Source organism: Cetorhinus maximus, chromosome 12 (assembly GCF_964194155.1).
Source record: "Cetorhinus maximus chromosome 12, sCetMax3.hap1.1, whole genome shotgun sequence".
NCBI classification, from domain to species: domain Eukaryota; kingdom Metazoa; phylum Chordata; class Chondrichthyes; order Lamniformes; family Cetorhinidae; genus Cetorhinus; species Cetorhinus maximus.
In genome coordinates this window covers 12,507,623-12,526,189 of record NC_135890.1, presented here as the reverse complement: position 1 = coordinate 12,526,189, position 18,567 = coordinate 12,507,623, and the positions used below count along the sequence as shown (strand labels likewise).

General features: G+C 43.8%; 1 protein-coding gene across 1 annotated transcript in view; it reads right to left on the bottom strand.

The window, feature by feature from the left end:
- LOC144687221 (uncharacterized) overlaps positions 1-18,567 on the bottom strand; it is an 82,593-nt gene that overhangs the window by 22,888 nt on the left and 41,138 nt on the right. The window contains exons 16-19 of the mRNA XM_078553028.1: positions 14,731-15,208; positions 12,118-12,202; positions 9,259-9,429; positions 4,972-7,067 (exon numbers count right to left, since the gene is read on the bottom strand). Coding sequence (XP_078409154.1) covers positions 4,972-7,067; positions 9,259-9,429; positions 12,118-12,202; positions 14,731-15,208 — 2,830 coding nt within the window. The remainder of the gene's footprint in view (positions 1-4,971; positions 7,068-9,258; positions 9,430-12,117; positions 12,203-14,730; positions 15,209-18,567) is intronic.

The following is an 18,567-nucleotide window of genomic DNA, read 5'->3' as shown; positions in this document are numbered from 1 at the left end:
TGTAGCTGATCAATGGGCTACCTTCAAAAAAGAATTGTTTTGGGCACAGTCAAGGGATATTCCTTTGAAAGGGAAGGGTAGGGCAACCAAATCCAGAGCTCCATGGATGAAAAAGGAGATAGAAATTAAGATAAAGAAGAAAAAGTGTGCTTATGACAAGTGTCAGGTAGAAAATACAACTGAGAGCTAAACAGAAGGTTCAGAGGGGAGGTGAAAAAGCATATTAGAGAAGCAAAGAGGGATTATGAGAAAAGACTGGTAGCCAACATAAAAAGGCATCCCAAAGTCTTCTGTAACTCTTTCGAGTTATCAACAGATCGCATGTAACTCTTTCGAGTATATTCACAGTTCTTGGTTTCCGGGAGTGGGACATGAACCCACAACCTTCTGATTCAAAGGCAAGGCTACTATGAACTGAGCCACAGCTGACACCTCCCAAAGTCTTCCGTAGGCGTACAAATAGTATAAGGCTGGTAAAAGGAGGATTAGGGCCAATTAAGGATTTAAAAGGGAATTTACACATGGGCGAAGGGGCCATGGCTGAGTTATTAAATTAATACTTTGCATCCATCTTTACCAAGGAGCTAGATGCTACCCAGGCCATGGTGACAGACGAGGAAACTGTCACTAGAAGGCTTCAAATTGATAAGGAGGAAGTGTTGAATAGACTGTCGGTACTTTAAGTCGACAAGAGACCGGGACCAGATGAGCTGCATCCAAGGATATTGAAGGAAATGAGAGTAGAAATTGAAGGGGCACTGGCCATAACCTTTCAGTCTTCCCTAGACTCCGGGGAGGTGCCAGAGGATTGGAGAATTGCAAACATTACGCCCTTGTTCAAAAAGGTTTGCAAGGATAAGCCCAGCAATTACAGACCAGTCAGTTTAATTTCAGTGGTGGGCAAGATTCTGGAAACAATTATTTGGGATAGAGTTAGTAGACACAAGAAAAATATGGATCGATAAGGAAGAGTCAGCATGGATTTCTAAAGGGGAAATCGTGTTTAATTAACTTGTAGGAGTTTCTTTGATGATGGTAATGCTGTTGATGCGCTGTACATGGACTTTCAAAAGGCATTTGATACAGTGCCTCACAACAGGCTTGTGAGAAAAGTTTTTGCTCAGGGAATAAAAGGGCCAATAGCAACATAGATACAAAAAATTGGCTGAAAAATGGGAAGCAGAGAGCAATGGTTAATGGATATTTTTCAGGCTGGAGGAAGGTTTGTAGTGGAGTTCTCCAGGGGTCGGTATTGGGACCCATGCTTTTCCTGATATATAATGATCTAGATCTTGGTGAGCAGCGGGCAATTTCAAATTTTGCGGATGATACGAAGCTTGGGAACATTGTGAACTGCGAGGAGGATGGTGTGGAACTTCAAGAGGACATAGACAAGTTGGTGGAGTGGGCAGATAGGTGGCAGATGAAGTTCAATGTGGAGAAGTGTGAGGTGATGCATTTTGGTAGGAAGAACATGGACAGACAATACAAAATAAGGAGTGAAATTTTGGAGGGTGTGCAGGAGCAGAAAGACCTGGGTGTATATATGCATAGATCATTGAAGGTGGCAGGACAGGTGGAGAGAGCAGTTAATAAAGCATATAGTATCCTGGGCTTTATTAATAGGGGCATAGAGTACAAGAGCAGGGAGGTTATGCCGAATTTATAGAAGATACTCGTTAGACCTCAGCTGGAATATTGTGTACAGTTCTGAGCGCCACACTATAGGAAGGATGTGAACACATTGGAGAGAGTGCAGAAGAGGTTTACAAGAATGGTTCCAGGAATGATTGTCAAAGGATACAACGGGATATAGATCGGTTGGAGACTTGGGCGGAGAAATGGCAGATGGAGTTTAATCCGGACAAATGCGAGGTAATGCATTTTGGAAGGTCTAATACAGGCAGGAATTATACAGTAAATGGCAGAACCCTTAAGTGCATTGACGGGCAGAGGGATCTGGGTGTACAGGTCCACAGGTCACTGAAAGTGGCAACGCAGGTGGATAAGGTAGTCAGGAAGGCATATGGCATGCTTGCCTTCATTGGCAGGGGTATTGAGTATAAAAGCTGGGAAGACATGCTGCAGCTGTATAGAACCTTGGTTAGGCCACACTTGGAATACTGCGTGCAATTCTGGTCGCCACATTACCAGAAGGACATGGAGGCGTTGGAGAGGATGCAGAGGAGGTTTACCAGGATGCTGCCTGGTCTGGAGGTTATTAGCTATGAGGAGAGGTTGGAGAAACTCGGATTGTTCTCACTAGAGCGATGGAGATTGAGGGGCGACTTGATAGAAGTTTACAAAATTATGAGTGGCATGGATAGAGTAGATAGTCAGAAGCTTTTTCCCAGGGTGGAAGAGTCAATTACTAGGGGACATAGATTTAAGGTGAGAGGAGAAAACTATAGAGGAGATGTGCGGGGCAAGTTTTTTACGCAGAGGGTAGTGAGTGTCTGGAATTCGCTGCCAGAGGAGGTGGTGGAAGCAGGTACGATAGTGGTGTTTAAGAGGCAGCTTGACAAATACATGAATAGGATGGGAATAGAGGGATACGGACCCCGGAAGTGCAAAATGTTTTAGTTTGACAGGCAACATGATCGGCGCAGGCTTGGAGGGCCGAAGGGCCTGTTCCTGTGCTGTACTGTACTTTTCTTTGTTCTTTGTTCTTTTGAATGAGAAACTTCAGCTATGAGGGTAGATTGGAGGGGTTGGGACTGTTCTCCTTGGAGAGAAGAAGGTTGAAAGGAGATTTGATAGAGATGTTCAAAATCATGAGGAGGCTGGACAGAATAGATAGGGAGAAGCTGTTCCCGCTCGTAAAAGGATCAAGAACGAGAGGGCACAGATTTAAAGTGATTTGCAAAAGAAGCAAATGTGACGTGAGAAAAAACTTTTTCACACAAGAGGTTCGGGTCTGGCATGCAATGCCTGGAAGTGTGGTGGAGGCAGATTCAATCGAGGCATTCAAGAGAACATTAGATGATTATTTGAATAGAAACAATTTACAGGGGTATGGGGAAAAGGCAGGGCAATGGCATTAGGTCATAATACTCATTTGGAGAGCCAGTACAGACATGATGGGCTGAATGGCCTCCTTCTATGCCATTAAAATTCTGTGATTCTGTGAAATAGAATAATTCACTATGAACACCTAGGAGTGTCTTTCTAACTCTGCAGGACCAAGTGAGTGCGGGTGTTCCATGCATGTGGTTATATTTCAATAATTGATCCTCCTCATATCACAATATCAATGACAATTCACATATTAATCAATCCCCCATGCATCGCACACACTTGAGTCAAGAGCGAGAGTCATCATCTTCAGGTATCGGCGTTGCTTCGCTGTCGCTGGGTCAAAATCCTGGAACTCCCTCCCCAACAACATTGTGGGTGTACCTACACCACATGGACTGCAGCGGTTCGAGAAGGCAGCTCACCACCACCTTCTCAAGAGCAACGAGGGATGGGCAATAAAGGCTGGCCTTGTCAGTGATGCTCGCATCCATGAATGGATTAAAAAATGGCCAAGGACCTGGGAAATAACTGGCCCAGGATGTGAAGAAGCAATCCAGCCCCTGTTGAAGAGTCATTTATTGGGTTCACGTTTATAATGGAGACTGGTTATGTAAAGGCCGATAATTGTATTCTACTTGTGCCTCCACCTTCAATAGGTCTAGTTCCGTCAGCGTGATGGGACACAGCTAGGGACGGTGATGGAGGAACCTAGGATATTGGCCGATAATCATATTCACAACGCCATACCAATATCAGTCTGTGGCTGACTTGCTGGTAAGGCACTGCTCGCATGTTGGGCATCAACCCCCCCCCAAGACTTTAGTGACAGGACTTGCAGGGTCAATTGGGCTGAGATTGTCTTTGTCTTTTCAACATAAACTCTTCCCTTGTTTTTTTTATACACTTTTGATTTATAGTTAGAAAACCTACCCAAATCGGGGAGCACAAAATGTCAAGCTGGCTGGAGCTTTGGTCTTCCTCTGCAGCGTAGGCTGGGAGTAACTAATGTGAGGTATGATGTACAGTAAGGTCACCCTCCAGCCAGTGCTGGTGATACAGGTTGGAGGTCATCATTACCGTACATAATACATCTCAGCCTGGCTCCGTTGTTGGAACTGAGGCTTGCCAGAGTCAGAAGACCATGAATCCAGGCACAATGCGGGGGTTCAGCACATAGTACAGGCTAACACTTCAGTGCAGCAATGAGGGAGCGTTGTATTACTGGAGAAATAGGCATTAAATGAGGCCTGTACATGATCCCAGGGCTATTTTCCAAAGGAGAGCGGGGATTTCCACTCGTGTTCTGTTATTCCTCAACCAACTTCCGCTCCTCCACCCCCACACCCCAACCAATTTGTGGAGCCTCACTATGCATAAATTGGTTTTCATGGTTGTTTACAGAACAACAGAGGCTGCCCTTCAAAAGTAAATTATTGCACTAAAGTGCTTTGGAACATCCAGAGATTGTGAAAGACATTATGTAAATACAAATTCCTTCTTATTTTCTATATTGACACGCACTTTCTACACAGAACATAGTTTTTTTTAAAACAAAGTGGAGCCAGTTGTCTGTGGTGTCATACATCAAGAGTTGAAGAGAATCTTTAGCTGAAGAAGGTTAGAGTGTGACGTACAATTGGACAACATTCAGATCTCAGTTTAAAGTCATGTTATTTACGTGAAATATATCAGTAAATATATCACAAATTCCTACATTTACATTTATAACGGAAACTTGTTGCGCTATAATTCCACTCTCCTGCTAGTGGTGGCATTGCAGCATCTCCAGTGGCAGGAGGATGTAATTACAGTGCAGCAAGTTTGCATCGATAATGTTCATTATAGATGTAAGTATAGGAATTTACAATGGGTAAAGGTGGCAAGAAGTTGGTGCCGATGTAAGATTTGTTTTTAATACTCTAATACTTAGAAAATAATGAAAAGTACAATTACCTTAATTTCCTTAAAAAATGGATCAGAATTTGTTTCACTGACATAAAACTTATAAGTGCCTTTCCACGATTCCTTTACAACTTCATTCAAATTCTGGTGCAAGTCGCCGCACAGCTCAGTTATTAGGCACAAAAATGGATCAATTCTTTTCCTCCCATCACCCTGAAGCTCTTTATATCTCTTACACTTTACATTTAACAGCTCATCGGCAAACAAAGACCCTTTCTCCCCAGTGGAGTGGGGTTTACTTGGCATCCTATCCGCAGGCTCAATAGCATGGCGACTCACGGCGTGAGCTTGACTGCGCGGCCTCTTGCGATTACTCTTGAAACTTGTCTGGAAACTTTTAGGTTTGTAAAATGCAACGTCCTCCTGTTGCCAGGTCTCATCTTCTGCATTAGTCCAAGGAGGTATTTGACTTGCATTACGCAAGCGTCTCCCGCTGCTTTGGTCAACCTTTCGGCATGATATTGTCACTGTCAGTGGGTTTCTCCTCCCAATTAATCTCCCGCCGGAAACTGCTTGGATATTCCTCCTCCTCCTTAAGGCTGTTTTACTTCTATCCCTGGAAGATGAGAAGAGGCTTGAGCACGGGGCAGCACCTGCTCTATTCACCAGATTGTGAAGGTGCTGAGAAAAACGGATATGCTCCAAGTTCATAATTTTCTCAGTCGGACTGATATTGCTCCGACACCTTGCACTCGAGTTCCACTGTCCTAAAAGTTGAGGTGCGTTGCTTTCCTTCGGCCAGTTACAAAAGGTCCTGGTGATTCTTTCACACGTCGATTGCCAATCCGGTTTCTGTTGCACCTCTGCGGTGACAGTAAAGTTTTGGTAGATTTTTGGCTTTCCAAAAGGATCTGGGATTTTAATAACTGGAAGCACAGGGGCATCAACGTCAGTCGTCTCTTCTGCAATGCTGTTTTCTTCAAAGACACGTGGTGGATAATTCCTGTCAACAGTTCTCATCTGCAGATGCCCACCTCTGGTGTCCCATTGCTCTCTGAAATCTCCATATTCTGAATCCATATCAGAAAAGCACTGCACTTTCTCTCTGTACACTTTCCTCTTTCTTTTCCTCTTCCGGCTGCTTGCACTCAGACCCATCCTGGGCATCTTTTTGCTTTCGGAAAAATCTCTAGCACCCGTCTGAATTTCAATATCTGAACCTTCTAAAGAGTTTCGAGAGGTAAAAGCGGATTCTTTGGAAACCGCGCAGTCACAATCAGATCTTTCGGATGCTGTGTTACAGTCATTGCACCGATTCACTGTCTCAAATTCCTTCTGCGTATGCTCAGCACTCAGGATTTCCACCGAGTTTTGACGAGAGATAGCTTGAGGTTTTATCTGGCTTCTACATTCATCACCTGAGGACACGCATTTCGAGCTGCCTGGAAATTCAGGATTGGAATCACTTGTAATCCCCCCCTCTCCCTGCAACTTTCTAACGCTTATTCTATCCCTTTGTGCTTCTGTATCGTTATCGAGCAGCTGTACATCAGTACAACATTCAGCATAAGAGTAAGTGCTTCCTTTCACCAATGGCCCAGGTGTGTTGTCCAAAGGACTGCTGGAAACCAAAGTCCTGCTACGGTTGTGCATAATGACATTGGAAGATTCAGAAGTGTCTTTAGTGTTAATACGACTCGATACATCCTTTGTAAAAGGAAAGCTTTGCGAAGCAGCGTCACTGTGGTTCACTCCACCAAATTTGTCCTGTGACACATTTCTTTCAGTTGCAAGTGTGTTTTTGACGGTTCCCAAGTCTTCTGCGCACGTTGTATTTTCAATGCCCTCTGAAGCCGCGAGATCAGTGAACCGCTTGGTCTGAAGTCCGTTTTCACTGGATTTATTCCGCTTTTGACGAATCCCTGAAGCACCCAAATTGCTGGAGCTCATGGTTCCTTGACTCTGAGATGGCTCCTCTGCTGCAAACTGAATACCAAGCACCTCTTTGATAACCGAAGACTGTCGAATGATTCCTAATTGGCCACTTTCAATCACAGGCTCATCTACATTATCCACACTTCTTGGCTTCTCCACAACAGAAACTGGGCATGTTGAAGGCTGCGCTGAGGGATTCGGGCTCTCCAATACTGAACAGGAAAATATACAGATTTAATTAATTGCTTTGAAATGCCCCAAATATTATTTAAGCTTTTCTGATACAGAGTAAGAAAACAAATCAACCTTGTTCACTAAGGGTAGCACAGCTGTTACCCATTATTTAGTTCTTTTTTTCAATTGTTAATCGTGACTGTCCATTAACATAAAATCATGCCTCGGCCATTAGGAACAGCCTAGTTAAGACCCACTGAGCGTAAGCAGGACGTAAGGAACAGCAGCAAAGTGGTCATGTTACTAGTCCAGAGACCTGAACTAATGATCAAGAGACATGAGTTCAAATGCCAGCACGGCAGCTAGGGACATAGGACTTAGGAGCAGGAGTAGGCATTCGGCCCCTCGAACCTGCTCCGCCAGTCGGTAAGATCATGGCTGATCGGAATGTGGTCTCAACTCCACTTTCCTGCCTGCAACCCCTCTCCTCCCCCCCGCATAATCCTCGACTCCCTCGTCTATCAAAAATCTATCTAACTAACTCAGCCTTGAATTCAATTAACAGATGAATTTGGGAAGCTTGCATCAGTAATGGTAGCCATTAAACCACCCGATCGTCATAAAAACTCATGTGGTTCACTCCATCCTCACCCAGTCCAGCCCATATACGGCTCCAGTTGACTCTCAACTGCCCTCTCAAATGTTCTAGCAAGCCAATCAGTCAAGGGAAGTAGGCAGTAAATGTTGGCCTTGCCAGCAGCACCAACATCCCATGGAGGAATAAAGACAAAGACATCGTGTCCAAGATTAGAATTATAAAACTCCAATTATGAATAATTAAACTAACAAACCATAGCTTTGTACTACAATTTGCATTTCCAAAGGAAGAACACAACTCAAATTTAGACCATGCAGGAACTTTGACAGCTTGCCGCTGGCAGCACGGGGATGAGGAAGAGGAGGGGCGGCCAAAGGAGAAGACTAGAAGCAGCTGTGTGGGGGAGCAGGAAGCGAAACCATTCTTGGACATGGTCTGGCGGCAACTGTATAGGTAAGTAATGGATGGGGCAGTCCTGAGCGTGTTTCACAACAGTGAAAACCAGCCCAATAGTTGTGAAGACTCCGGGGTAAATTCAATGATTTGTAGCGCCAATTCTCTGACCCGTGTTGCCTTCAAGTGCAGCTCCCTGTGGGGATCATGGGAACAAGGAATTCGCCTTTATTAAGAGGGAGAATCAGTATTCTATGCATTCACCTTCTACATACATTTCCTTTTATTTGTCCGTGGGATGTGGGTGTCGCTGGCTCAACCAGCATTTTATTACCCATCCCTAATTGCTTTTGTTCAGGGGGCATTTAAGAGTCAACCACATTGCTGTGGGTCTGGAGTCACATGTAGGCCAGACCAGGTAAGGATGGCAAATTTCTTTCCCTAATGGGCATTAGTGAACCAGATGGGTTTTTATGACAATCAGCAATGGTTTCGTGGTCATCATTAGACTTTTAATTCCAGATTTTTATTGGATTCGAATTCCACCATCTGCCGTGGTGGGATTCGAACCGGGGTCCCCAGAGTATTACCCTGGGTTTTCGGATTACCAGTCTAGTGACAATACCGCCACACCAGCACCTCCCCATTTGCTTGAATAAACTTTCAGAGTTTCAGCATTTTATAACACAAGTTAAACTTGCACTCAAGGATGACATTTACAAATTACCAGAGAGAAACTGTGGTCATACCATAATTCACTGCATATAGTTCTAGTGATCAAGGGAATAATTTTTCTCAATAACTACTATAGATTGAAGCATATAAGTCAACTCAGCGTATAAGTTGACCCCATTTGTGCGATGCCAAAATGCATGTTCAGGCCTATACTCAATGTTTAAATTGACACCTATTTTTTCAGCTATTCAATCTATGTTTAGAGCTATTCTCACATTAAGAGCCAGCCTCAATTTTCCAGCTCAAAAATACACGTTTAGGGTTGTGCTCACCTTATAAGTATGCACATGGGATCAACCAGGTGATAGAGGCCTTGTTTCTCAGGGGTTTAAGGCACGCCCAACACATTTCAAAATGGCCACCACCTACACCAACACTGGCAGCTCACATTTTATATTCAGCCTATAAGTCGACCCCCGCTTTTGTAAGGTTTCTCCAAAGCTTCAAAGGTTGACTTATATGCTGTGATCTACAGTAAGTATTTATTCAGTTATAAGGGTTACCTTCAGGCTCATCCTGTGTATGCTGCTGAATACTTTCAGTTTGTTTTATAACAGAAGTCGCCTCTCTGTTGTCTGTTTGACTTGTACTCACAAAGTCTCTTTCTGCCAAAAATTCAGTCATTGTATCCTGGACACCGTTGCATTGGATAAAGTCAGTCGCACTTCTTTCACCTGTTGAATATATATTATAGTATTGTTACATATCATTTCTCAACAATCAAAAATGACCCCACTTAAAGAATTACTTCAAAAACATTAACTTCAAAATTAAGATGGTATTTCAAATTGTGAAGAAATAACCAGCTAGAAGAGTCATTCCGCAAGAATGAGAGATGTCACACAAGACTTAAAGTGTTGGTTGGAGGTAGGGCTAAACCACAATAGTTCCAATATTCCGACATATGTGCAGCAAAATGTGCTTCCAGCCAAACTGGCAATAATTAAAAATTAGGTAACTGACAAATGAAGATTTCCAACATAAAAGTGCACCATTATTGAAATATCGGAAATAGGATAAATAATAGGATTTTAGAAAAAGGATATTGGTATTTTCAAAATACCAAATCTCTAAGCGAGAAGGCAGGCATGTCAACTGCAACTTATACTTGGAGATCTACAAGGTAAGTCTAGAACAACGGAGTCCAATCTGCAGCCTGTGAGCCACATGTAGCTTCCAAAATATCCCCTTCTAAACCCAGGCAAACTGCAGTTTATTGTTAATTCATTTCATTACTTGCTGTTGTGCCTTTTAAAGTGGATGGGTGGGGAGGAGGAGGAAATGGGTGGGGAGGGTGTCTTCTGACGAGAGCCGGCTACTACTGAGTTAAGTCGGACAGAAAGGAATAGGGCTACAAGATTCCGAAGGGGCTTGACAAGGTAGACATTAAGAGGTTGTTTCCCCCAGCTGGGGAATGTAGATCACGGGGGCACAACCTCAGGATAAGGAGTCGATCACCCAGTGGAGAAATTTCTCATCTCGGTCCTAAGGAAGCTGTGAATCTTTGGAATTGTCCACCTCAGACGGGTTATGGATGCTCCATCATTGAATATATTCATGACTCAGATCGACAGATTTTCATGGGATAGGGGGAGCGAGTGGGAAAGTGGAGCTGAGACCAAAGATCAGCGACGATTGTGTTGAAAGGTGGAGCAGGCTCGAGGGGCTGTGTTGTTCTACTCCTGCCCCTATTCCTTACATCGTTATGCTACACAGCACACAATCTGGATTGTACTCATTTAACTTGATATGGAAAAGAGTGATTCTTAATTCCTCAATAGTAGATAAATCCTAAATGAGAGCACCAAGACCTATTGATATCATTAATCTGAGATACCTGGAAATTCATGGGAAGAACAACTTTCTATGTACTCTAAAGGCTGTGTGAGGCCCACAAGAACAAAGTTTCGACAGCCTTGTGGCTAGCACTCTTGATTTCCCCTCCCTTCCCTATGGGCCAAGTGCTGGTAAATGGGGTTAGGTAGGTAGGTGAGGTGTTTCTCACGTGTCGGTGCAGACTCGATGGGCCAAAGGGCCTCTTCTGCACTGAGATTCTGTGATTCCTCCCAGTAAGAAACCACTGCTCAATCCACACAACACCTGGGGAGTCATGTGAGAAAGATATGCATCCTCCCACAATGTGCTACAGGACAACAAAATCTAGTAACTTTACAAAGTCAGCATTCCATCAAAGTATGTCACTGCCGCAGTCTTGTCTGCAGGATCTTTGAAAGGTTTCAACCCAAAACTCCAAATAAAATCGCTGTACTCTTGTACTTGAGGTGCTCCTTTTTTTTTATTCGTTCGTGAGTGTGTTGCTGACTGGGCCAGCATTAATTGACCTTGTTCAGAGGGCATTTGAGAGTCAACCACATTGCTGTGGGTCTGGAGTCAGATACCAGATAAGGACATTATTGAATCAGGTGGGTTTTTAATGACAATTGTCGTAAAAGTCCAATGGTTTCATTAGACTTTTAATTCCAGATTTTTAATGAATTCAAATTCCACCATCTGCCGTAGTGGGATTTGAACCCAGAGCATCACCCTGAGTCTCTGGATTACTAGTCCAGTGACAATACCACTGTTCCACCTCCTCTCCTGTTCTCCAAAGATCTCCTGAATCAAAGTGACAAGTTACAATGTGCAGGTAACAATGGTTCATTAAAGTGGCTTCATTTATAGATTAGTCACCATGCGCAATTCAATCTGTTGATGACTTCATGTGGTGAACACTTTATCAGATGGGAAACTGTGGGTGTTTTAGCTGCTGTTTAGCCTCACAGGGGCATTAAAAATAACTTCTAGTTCAGCTGCTTTTGATTTCTCATTCACGGGACAAATGCCACTTCAGGTACATCAAAGTATTTTGGAAAGACTTTTAGCAGCACCTTAAAAAAAAGGTAAAGCGGCCGGTTGAAGAAAGATGTAGAAATCCCACGGGTTAGTATGACATTTCTTGTTGTTTTAAATGTAAGTGTTGTGCTCTTGTGTCCTTGCTAGACTTACCCCACCAGTGTGTGGCTGACGATTTTCCACACGTGAATTTGAATAGCTGAAGATGATGGCTGCCCGTGCACAGTCCTCCATCCCAGGAACGTGCAGCCAGACAATTTATTCTATCATCTACTATTTTGTGTGTTTTTTGTGCAAATTGCAAGGGATGGCTCCAAGTAAAAGGATTAACACCCAGGAAATCATTTGGATTGTTTTCTTTAACATGAACTTCAACAACAACAACATATTAATAAAGTGAATTGTATATGACAACAGCACTCAAAAAAATTAAACCTAATAGACATAATGTTAACCTCACAACCCTGTGTAGGTTTGCAGCAACATTCAGAATAGGAGCAATCCCATACCTGATAATGGAGTCAATCTCTGATACAAATTGGGCTCTTGGCTCTCATGCTCTAGTCTAGCAGCTTGTAAGTCATTTGTGGCTTCCTGTTCATAAAATAAAGTATAAGGTAAAACAATTTACAACCACCTGATAGTAACACATATTACCGCACATTTAATTCCTTGCATCGTAACAACAGTCATTAAACTCAAAGGCATTACTGCAGGTAAGCTTCAATTTGAAATATTTATGTGCAATTAAATCATTCCAGCCCATCTTTCCTTCCCTTTTGCAAGCTACTTTTATTTACATTATTCCCCAAAAAAGGTTACTACTTTAGCCTACTGCCTTCACATCAATACTTTTTAAAGATCGGGAACCTGCTGTTGTCTCCCACATTATCTATTTATCTCAAAGATTACAGCCCATTTCATAACCTCCGGCAGCTTTGCTGGTTTTCCTATTTCCTACAACTGTTCACCTTCACCTTGTTGCAAACTGCAGTCCGGGAGACCCAATGCCTACGAGAGACTGGGCCTGTAACCTCCTCCAGCCCTCTGCATTACTCCAACGATGGCCTCTTGTGCATCCCCGATTTTCATCATGCCTCCTTCCACGGCCGTGCCTTCATCACATCAACAGGCCCTAGCTCGGAAGCTCCCTCTCTAAATCTCTCCGCCTCTCTCACTCGCTTTCCTCCTGTAATCCACTCCTTAAAACCTACCTGGTCGACAAATGAGCGGAGAGATTACCTTTCTCTTCAGGTGGGCAAGCAAGTGAAAAACAAGATGGAAGGGAGTGGATTGGGATAATCATGGACATCTTGAAACACCTTGGGGAAGGGACTAAAGGAATTGGCTGCTGAAGAGAAATAAGTGACTGACACTTCCTTTCAAACGATTTACATTTAGTAATTCACTCCAAAAATAGGGTGAAAACCTACAAATATTCTCACATCCTTAGGGGATCAGCATTACGACAGGTAATGCTTGCAGGTGGGTTGCATGACCAAACGGGTTGTAATTTGGTCTGTTTCAGAGAGATTTTTTTCCTAAAAGCTAGAAATTCTGTAGTGTCCCCATGAACAAGAGCGGGTCAGTGGCTGGGAATTCTGAGGTGGGAATTGTGTGGCAAGTAGCTCACCTCCTGACTCCTCAAAGCCTATCCACCATCTTACAAGGCACAAGTCAGGAGTGTGAAGGAAAACTCTCCACTTGCCTGGATGAGTGCAGCTCCAACAACACTCAAGAAGCTCGACACCATCCAGGACAAAGCAGCTCGCTTGATCGGCACCCCATCTAACACCTTCAACATTCTCTCCCTCCACCGCTGATGCACAGTAGCAGCAGTGTGTACTGTCTACAAGATGCACTGCAGCAACTCACCAAGGCTCCTTTGACAGCACCTTCCAAACTCACAGCCTCTACTACCTAAAAGGACAAGGACACCAATTGTATGGGAACACCATCACCTACAAGTTCCCCTCCAAGGCACACACCATCCTGACTTGGAACTTTATCGCTGTTCCTTCACTGTCGCTGGGTCAAAATCAAGGAACTCCCTCCCTAACACCACTGTAGGTGTACTTACACTACATGGACTGCAGCGGTTCAAGAAGGCAGCTCACCAGCACCTTCTCAGGGGCAATTAGGGATGAGGAGCAAACACTGGCCTCGTCAGTGATGTTGACATTCCAAAAACAAATTTAAAAAAACAAGAGAGTAGCATTCTCTATCTTGGTTACCTGGCTGAAAACCAAGGCTAGTTTGAGACTTACTACATGCACAGTGCTGAATTTTAGCTGCATCTTAGCATACAAAGCAAAAGGGCCCAGTGATCATGAAGGGAAGAGTTGTGGTTACAGATGCTGAACAACTGCAGTGTTGATATAGAACCACAGTGCGTTGACTTAGGTCTAACCATATCTCCCACTGCTGTCTGTGAAGCTAACACTGATGGTAGACTGTTTCTCCGACAGGCTGATCCACAAAAATACGATGGCAAGTCCTTAGAAGCTAACCTGAAACAAAATAGCTGCATCCTTAATAATCACATCAGATCCCTAGCCCACCCAGGAAATTACTTACAAAGCCAAGGTGGACTGAACTGTAGATACAGCAAGTAAACTGTGGTTTGAGGTCTGCTTTTACAGAGCAGGTGAGTGGTATATTTATCGTATTGTACCGGAGAATGAGAGCCAAGTGTTATTGTACCATTTACCTGTTTAGATTTAAATAAAACCATTTGTTGGTACAGAGCCTGAGACTGGACTGATGAGAGAAAATGCTCAGTCTGGTTTTTTTTTTGTAGAGGAGAGAATTATAAGGCAGCACATGATGCAACTTAATAGCATAACAGGAATTCCCGAGTACCGTTAAACCAGATATTAGGTAGAAATGGGTATACTCCAGAATACAGAGAACACTAGGTCCAATTAAAAAAGCTGGGTGGTGACACTGAACCTAAGATAATATTTCGTGTAAGAACCCAAAAACGTGACATTCAGATTTTGTTTTTCCTCTATTAAAACAAGATTATGCAAAATACTGTCATTTATTACAAGGCCCTAATTTCCAAGTCATATTCAGAAGGAAGCTTCAGGTTAATCGGTGCCAACACCAACAGTACTTACCTCCCCAGCAGAGATGTGCGCAGTGTGCGTTAGACCATCATGAGGACTTTGTGCTTCTGGGCCCTGTGCATAATCAGCATTGATACTGCTGTCACTGCCCTGGGAATATTCTTCCTCTTGTCGAGAGCTGACACAAGAGAGCGTTTCCCGATAAACAGGTGCATCGCTGTCCCAGGAAGTGACGAGATTTGATTTCTTCTCAATCCTCTTGATTACAGATGAAATGATTACTCCTGCCGTCTGCTGCTTTTCCGAAGCTGCTGATTCAGAGCCACTCTCACTAAAAGCCGGCTCTCCAACTCCAGCCAGTTCTTTGTGTAAATCTCCTGCAGCATGTTCTGGAGTCTCACAGCATTCCTGTACCTGCCTCATCGAGGTCTGCAGCATCATGCTGGATTTGGTATAAAAAAGCCCAATCCACATGTGAAGAATAAGCTTCACTTCCTTCATGGTCTCTGAGATAGTCGGATCCCACGGCCTAGGAGTAAAAGGGAGAAGGGGGAAAAAAGCACAGTTATCAGTGGAGATGGCGGCACAGTGGTACGGTCACTGGACTAGTGTTCCGGGGACCCAGGATGATTCTCCGGGGACCGGGGTTCAAATCCCACCACGGAAATTTGAATTCAATAAAAGTCTGATGCTGACCACGAAACCATTGTCGATTGTCATTAAAAAACCATCTGGTTCACGAATGCCCTTCAGGGAAAGAAATCAGCTGTCCTAACCTGCTCTGGCCACAGCAAAGTGGTTGACCCTTAAACAAGGGCAATTAAGGATAGGCAATAAATGCTGGCCCAGCCAGTGACACCCACATCCACTAAAAAAACAAATCACACTTTTCTTTTTTCAAATCCTGCACAACCAATCTTATACATTTCCTAATCTTGGAGGGAAACGTGCACTATCACTTTCTCCCTGGAGAAACGAACCCTATCCGACTGAATAATGATGTGATACGTTGGACATTGACTTCTGAGCATTTCTCCTTCCACTTTACTCTCCTGTCTATTGGGGATATTCGTTGTCTGCTTGGCAGCAGCGCAGTGGAGATTAGACACATTTGTGTTATTTTCTGCCCTCCCCCATGGTGAGTTTGGTGGCGGGGAGGGCATTTAATTGGGCAGAAGGGGATCCCGCAACTTTCATGCCTCCACCCTGATTAATTCTGTGCTGGGGAGACCCACCCCACCACCAACTCAGGCTCTTATGGGGAAATTAATGCCCGATTTTAGGGTGTCCTCTGCCACTGGTGTTAACCCAGAGGCAGGAGTGCCTATCGCCACGTGAGGAGCACGACACATTAACCTGTGCAAGTTGGTTATGGTCTCCTGAGGTTTGGGGGGTGGAGGGTGGTGAGGTCCCTCGTTCAAAGGCACTCAGTGCCTGATTGAAGGGACCCAACATCAGGAAGCCCTTGCTTGAAGATCCATACCCTTTACCCATGACCCCCAACCCCACGAAAGCCCTCCCGCCATCGCTTCCGTCCGGTCTGGGTCACTCTGTGATCCCGGCCCTCCGGTGGGTGTCATTCCGGCAGGAGCCACTGCCTTGCCGGTGGGCGCTGCTGTTCAATAAAGCTGCCAGCCTCTGATTGGCTAGCAGATCTCGGCGGGCAGGACCTCCTGCTCGCAGGGTCCTGATCCTGCGGAAGGTCCACCAGTGACCTCTGAACTGCCTGACTGGCACGTAATACTGGCTGGCTTCCCCGGAGGATGCAATGCGGGTCTCGCCAGCGCCCCAGCTGGTGGCAGAGACTCCAGTCGTCTCTTATAAAATTCCCCCCTTAGCATCCTGAGAGAACATTTGCTACTGTGCTCATTCAGGAGAGGCAGTGGCATAGTGCTATTGTCACTGGGCTAGTATTCCAGAGACCCAGGGTAATGCTCCGGGGAACGGGGCTCGAATCCCACCAGGGCAGAGTTCAATAAAAAAATATGGAATTAAAAGTCTGACGATGACCACAAAACCATTGCTGATTGTCATAAAAAGCCATCTAGTTCACTGAGACCCTTTAAGGGAAGGAAATTAGCCGTCCTTACCTGGTCTGGCCTACATGTGACTCCAGGCCCACAGCAACGCGGTTGACTCTTAGAGGGCAATTAGGGATGGGCAATAAATGCTGGCCTAGCCAGTGACGCCCACATCCTTAATATGGGAACGTAGGAAGAAGCCTGATTCACCGTTCGCTTGTATTTTTAACTCCATGGAATCACCTTGGTTTCTTAATCCTTTATACCTTTGCCCAACAAAAATCCCCATTTCCCATTTTAAAGTTTTAACTGACCCTCGACAGCGTTTTTGGGGGAACGTGTTCCAGATTTCCACCGCCCTTTGTGTAAAGACCTGCTACCTGACAATATCCTTGAGCAAACCCAGCTCTAAGTTTAAGGTTTTCTGAAATTAATGCCTTGGGCAGCGATCTCCCCTTCCCCCGCTTTGGATTCTTTTTTGACTCTCCGACGTGCGCAAACCCTCAGTACTACTTTTTTTAAAAAAAAAATTTCACTTCCTCTTTCATCAGAAATAAATCTTCAAACTGCCAAAGTCGGGTGGCGTAATCTTCTGAAACTGCACTCTCCCTGCGAAGAGCCTCCCCTGACTGGAGCGCACATCAGAAGGTTGGGTGCACATCTCACACCATCTTTCATTCATACTGGACAGGAAATCATGGTCAAAAATGCTAAATTTCCCCAATATGCATTTACTTCCAGTAAGGCTGTGCCCTGGGTGAGCAGTTTCATCAAATTTCCCTCCTAATGTGCGCTTTATCTACCCCATGCAAATATTCTTGACATAGAAGTTAAAGGCTACTTCATGTGCAAATCTATGTCACTGGCTTTAATGAAAATATAATAATTTTCAATATTATTGTAATTTATTGTAAAGGTAGGTTAATGGTAGGGTTTGGAACAGTTTCTCTGTGTGTAGGTGTGTATGTGTGGGTTTTAATTTAATTATAGACGACTGGTGTGGGTGCTCTGATGTATCAGAAGAGAAGCTAGGTTTGAAATGCTAAATACGTAAACACTGCTTAAGTTTTAGAATGTGAGGTGTGAAGAACATTTGCATTTTTAGATAAACCAGAGTCGTGAATTTCAAAGAGATGGTAAGATGTTACACCTAGCCAACAGAGGCTAAGCCAAACAGTGTGTATATTTTTCCCAAGGATTATTGATAATATGAATACTATGAAAGATTTATATTATGGAAAAAGTAAAGTTGCAAAGACATATTGGGACAATGGGATTTACATTAAAAAGGGAGAAACATATATAAAGGAGATGAGGTTATGTGTAAGGAGAAAGGCATTTTAAGATTTAACAAATGTGAAAAGCCTCCAGCTTCTACGTAACAAGCTGCTGTCTCCAGGAACCGAACCTAAGAGAATTCGCTTTGAATATCACTGTCCAGGGTATTGTGTGCTTTGACTGTGTCTGTTGAAATCTATGTGTCGTACTGTTGCCTTAACGGAGGTGTAACTGGGAGTCAGATTAATTAGGGAAGCTAGGAGTTATCATAGTGGTAATTTGTATACCTATGTATGTGCTTAAAATCATTTATTAATAAATGTTTAATTTAGTTTCGTAAAAATCCTCTAAGACTCGGTGGACTTATTACTACTGATTTCAAGGCACACATCTCGAAATAAAAATATAAATTGCAAAAACAGTTGTGGCAGCTGTTTCAAGTTTCCCTCTGGGATTTGAGCAGCTCAGCATTTACCAACCGCTGTGCCATAACACAGGAGAAATTAAAGTGTTGTTTTAAGATCTTTTTTCCATTAAAGACATAAATGCACATCAAAATCAAAGAAAACTAAAATTCACTTTTGCATCA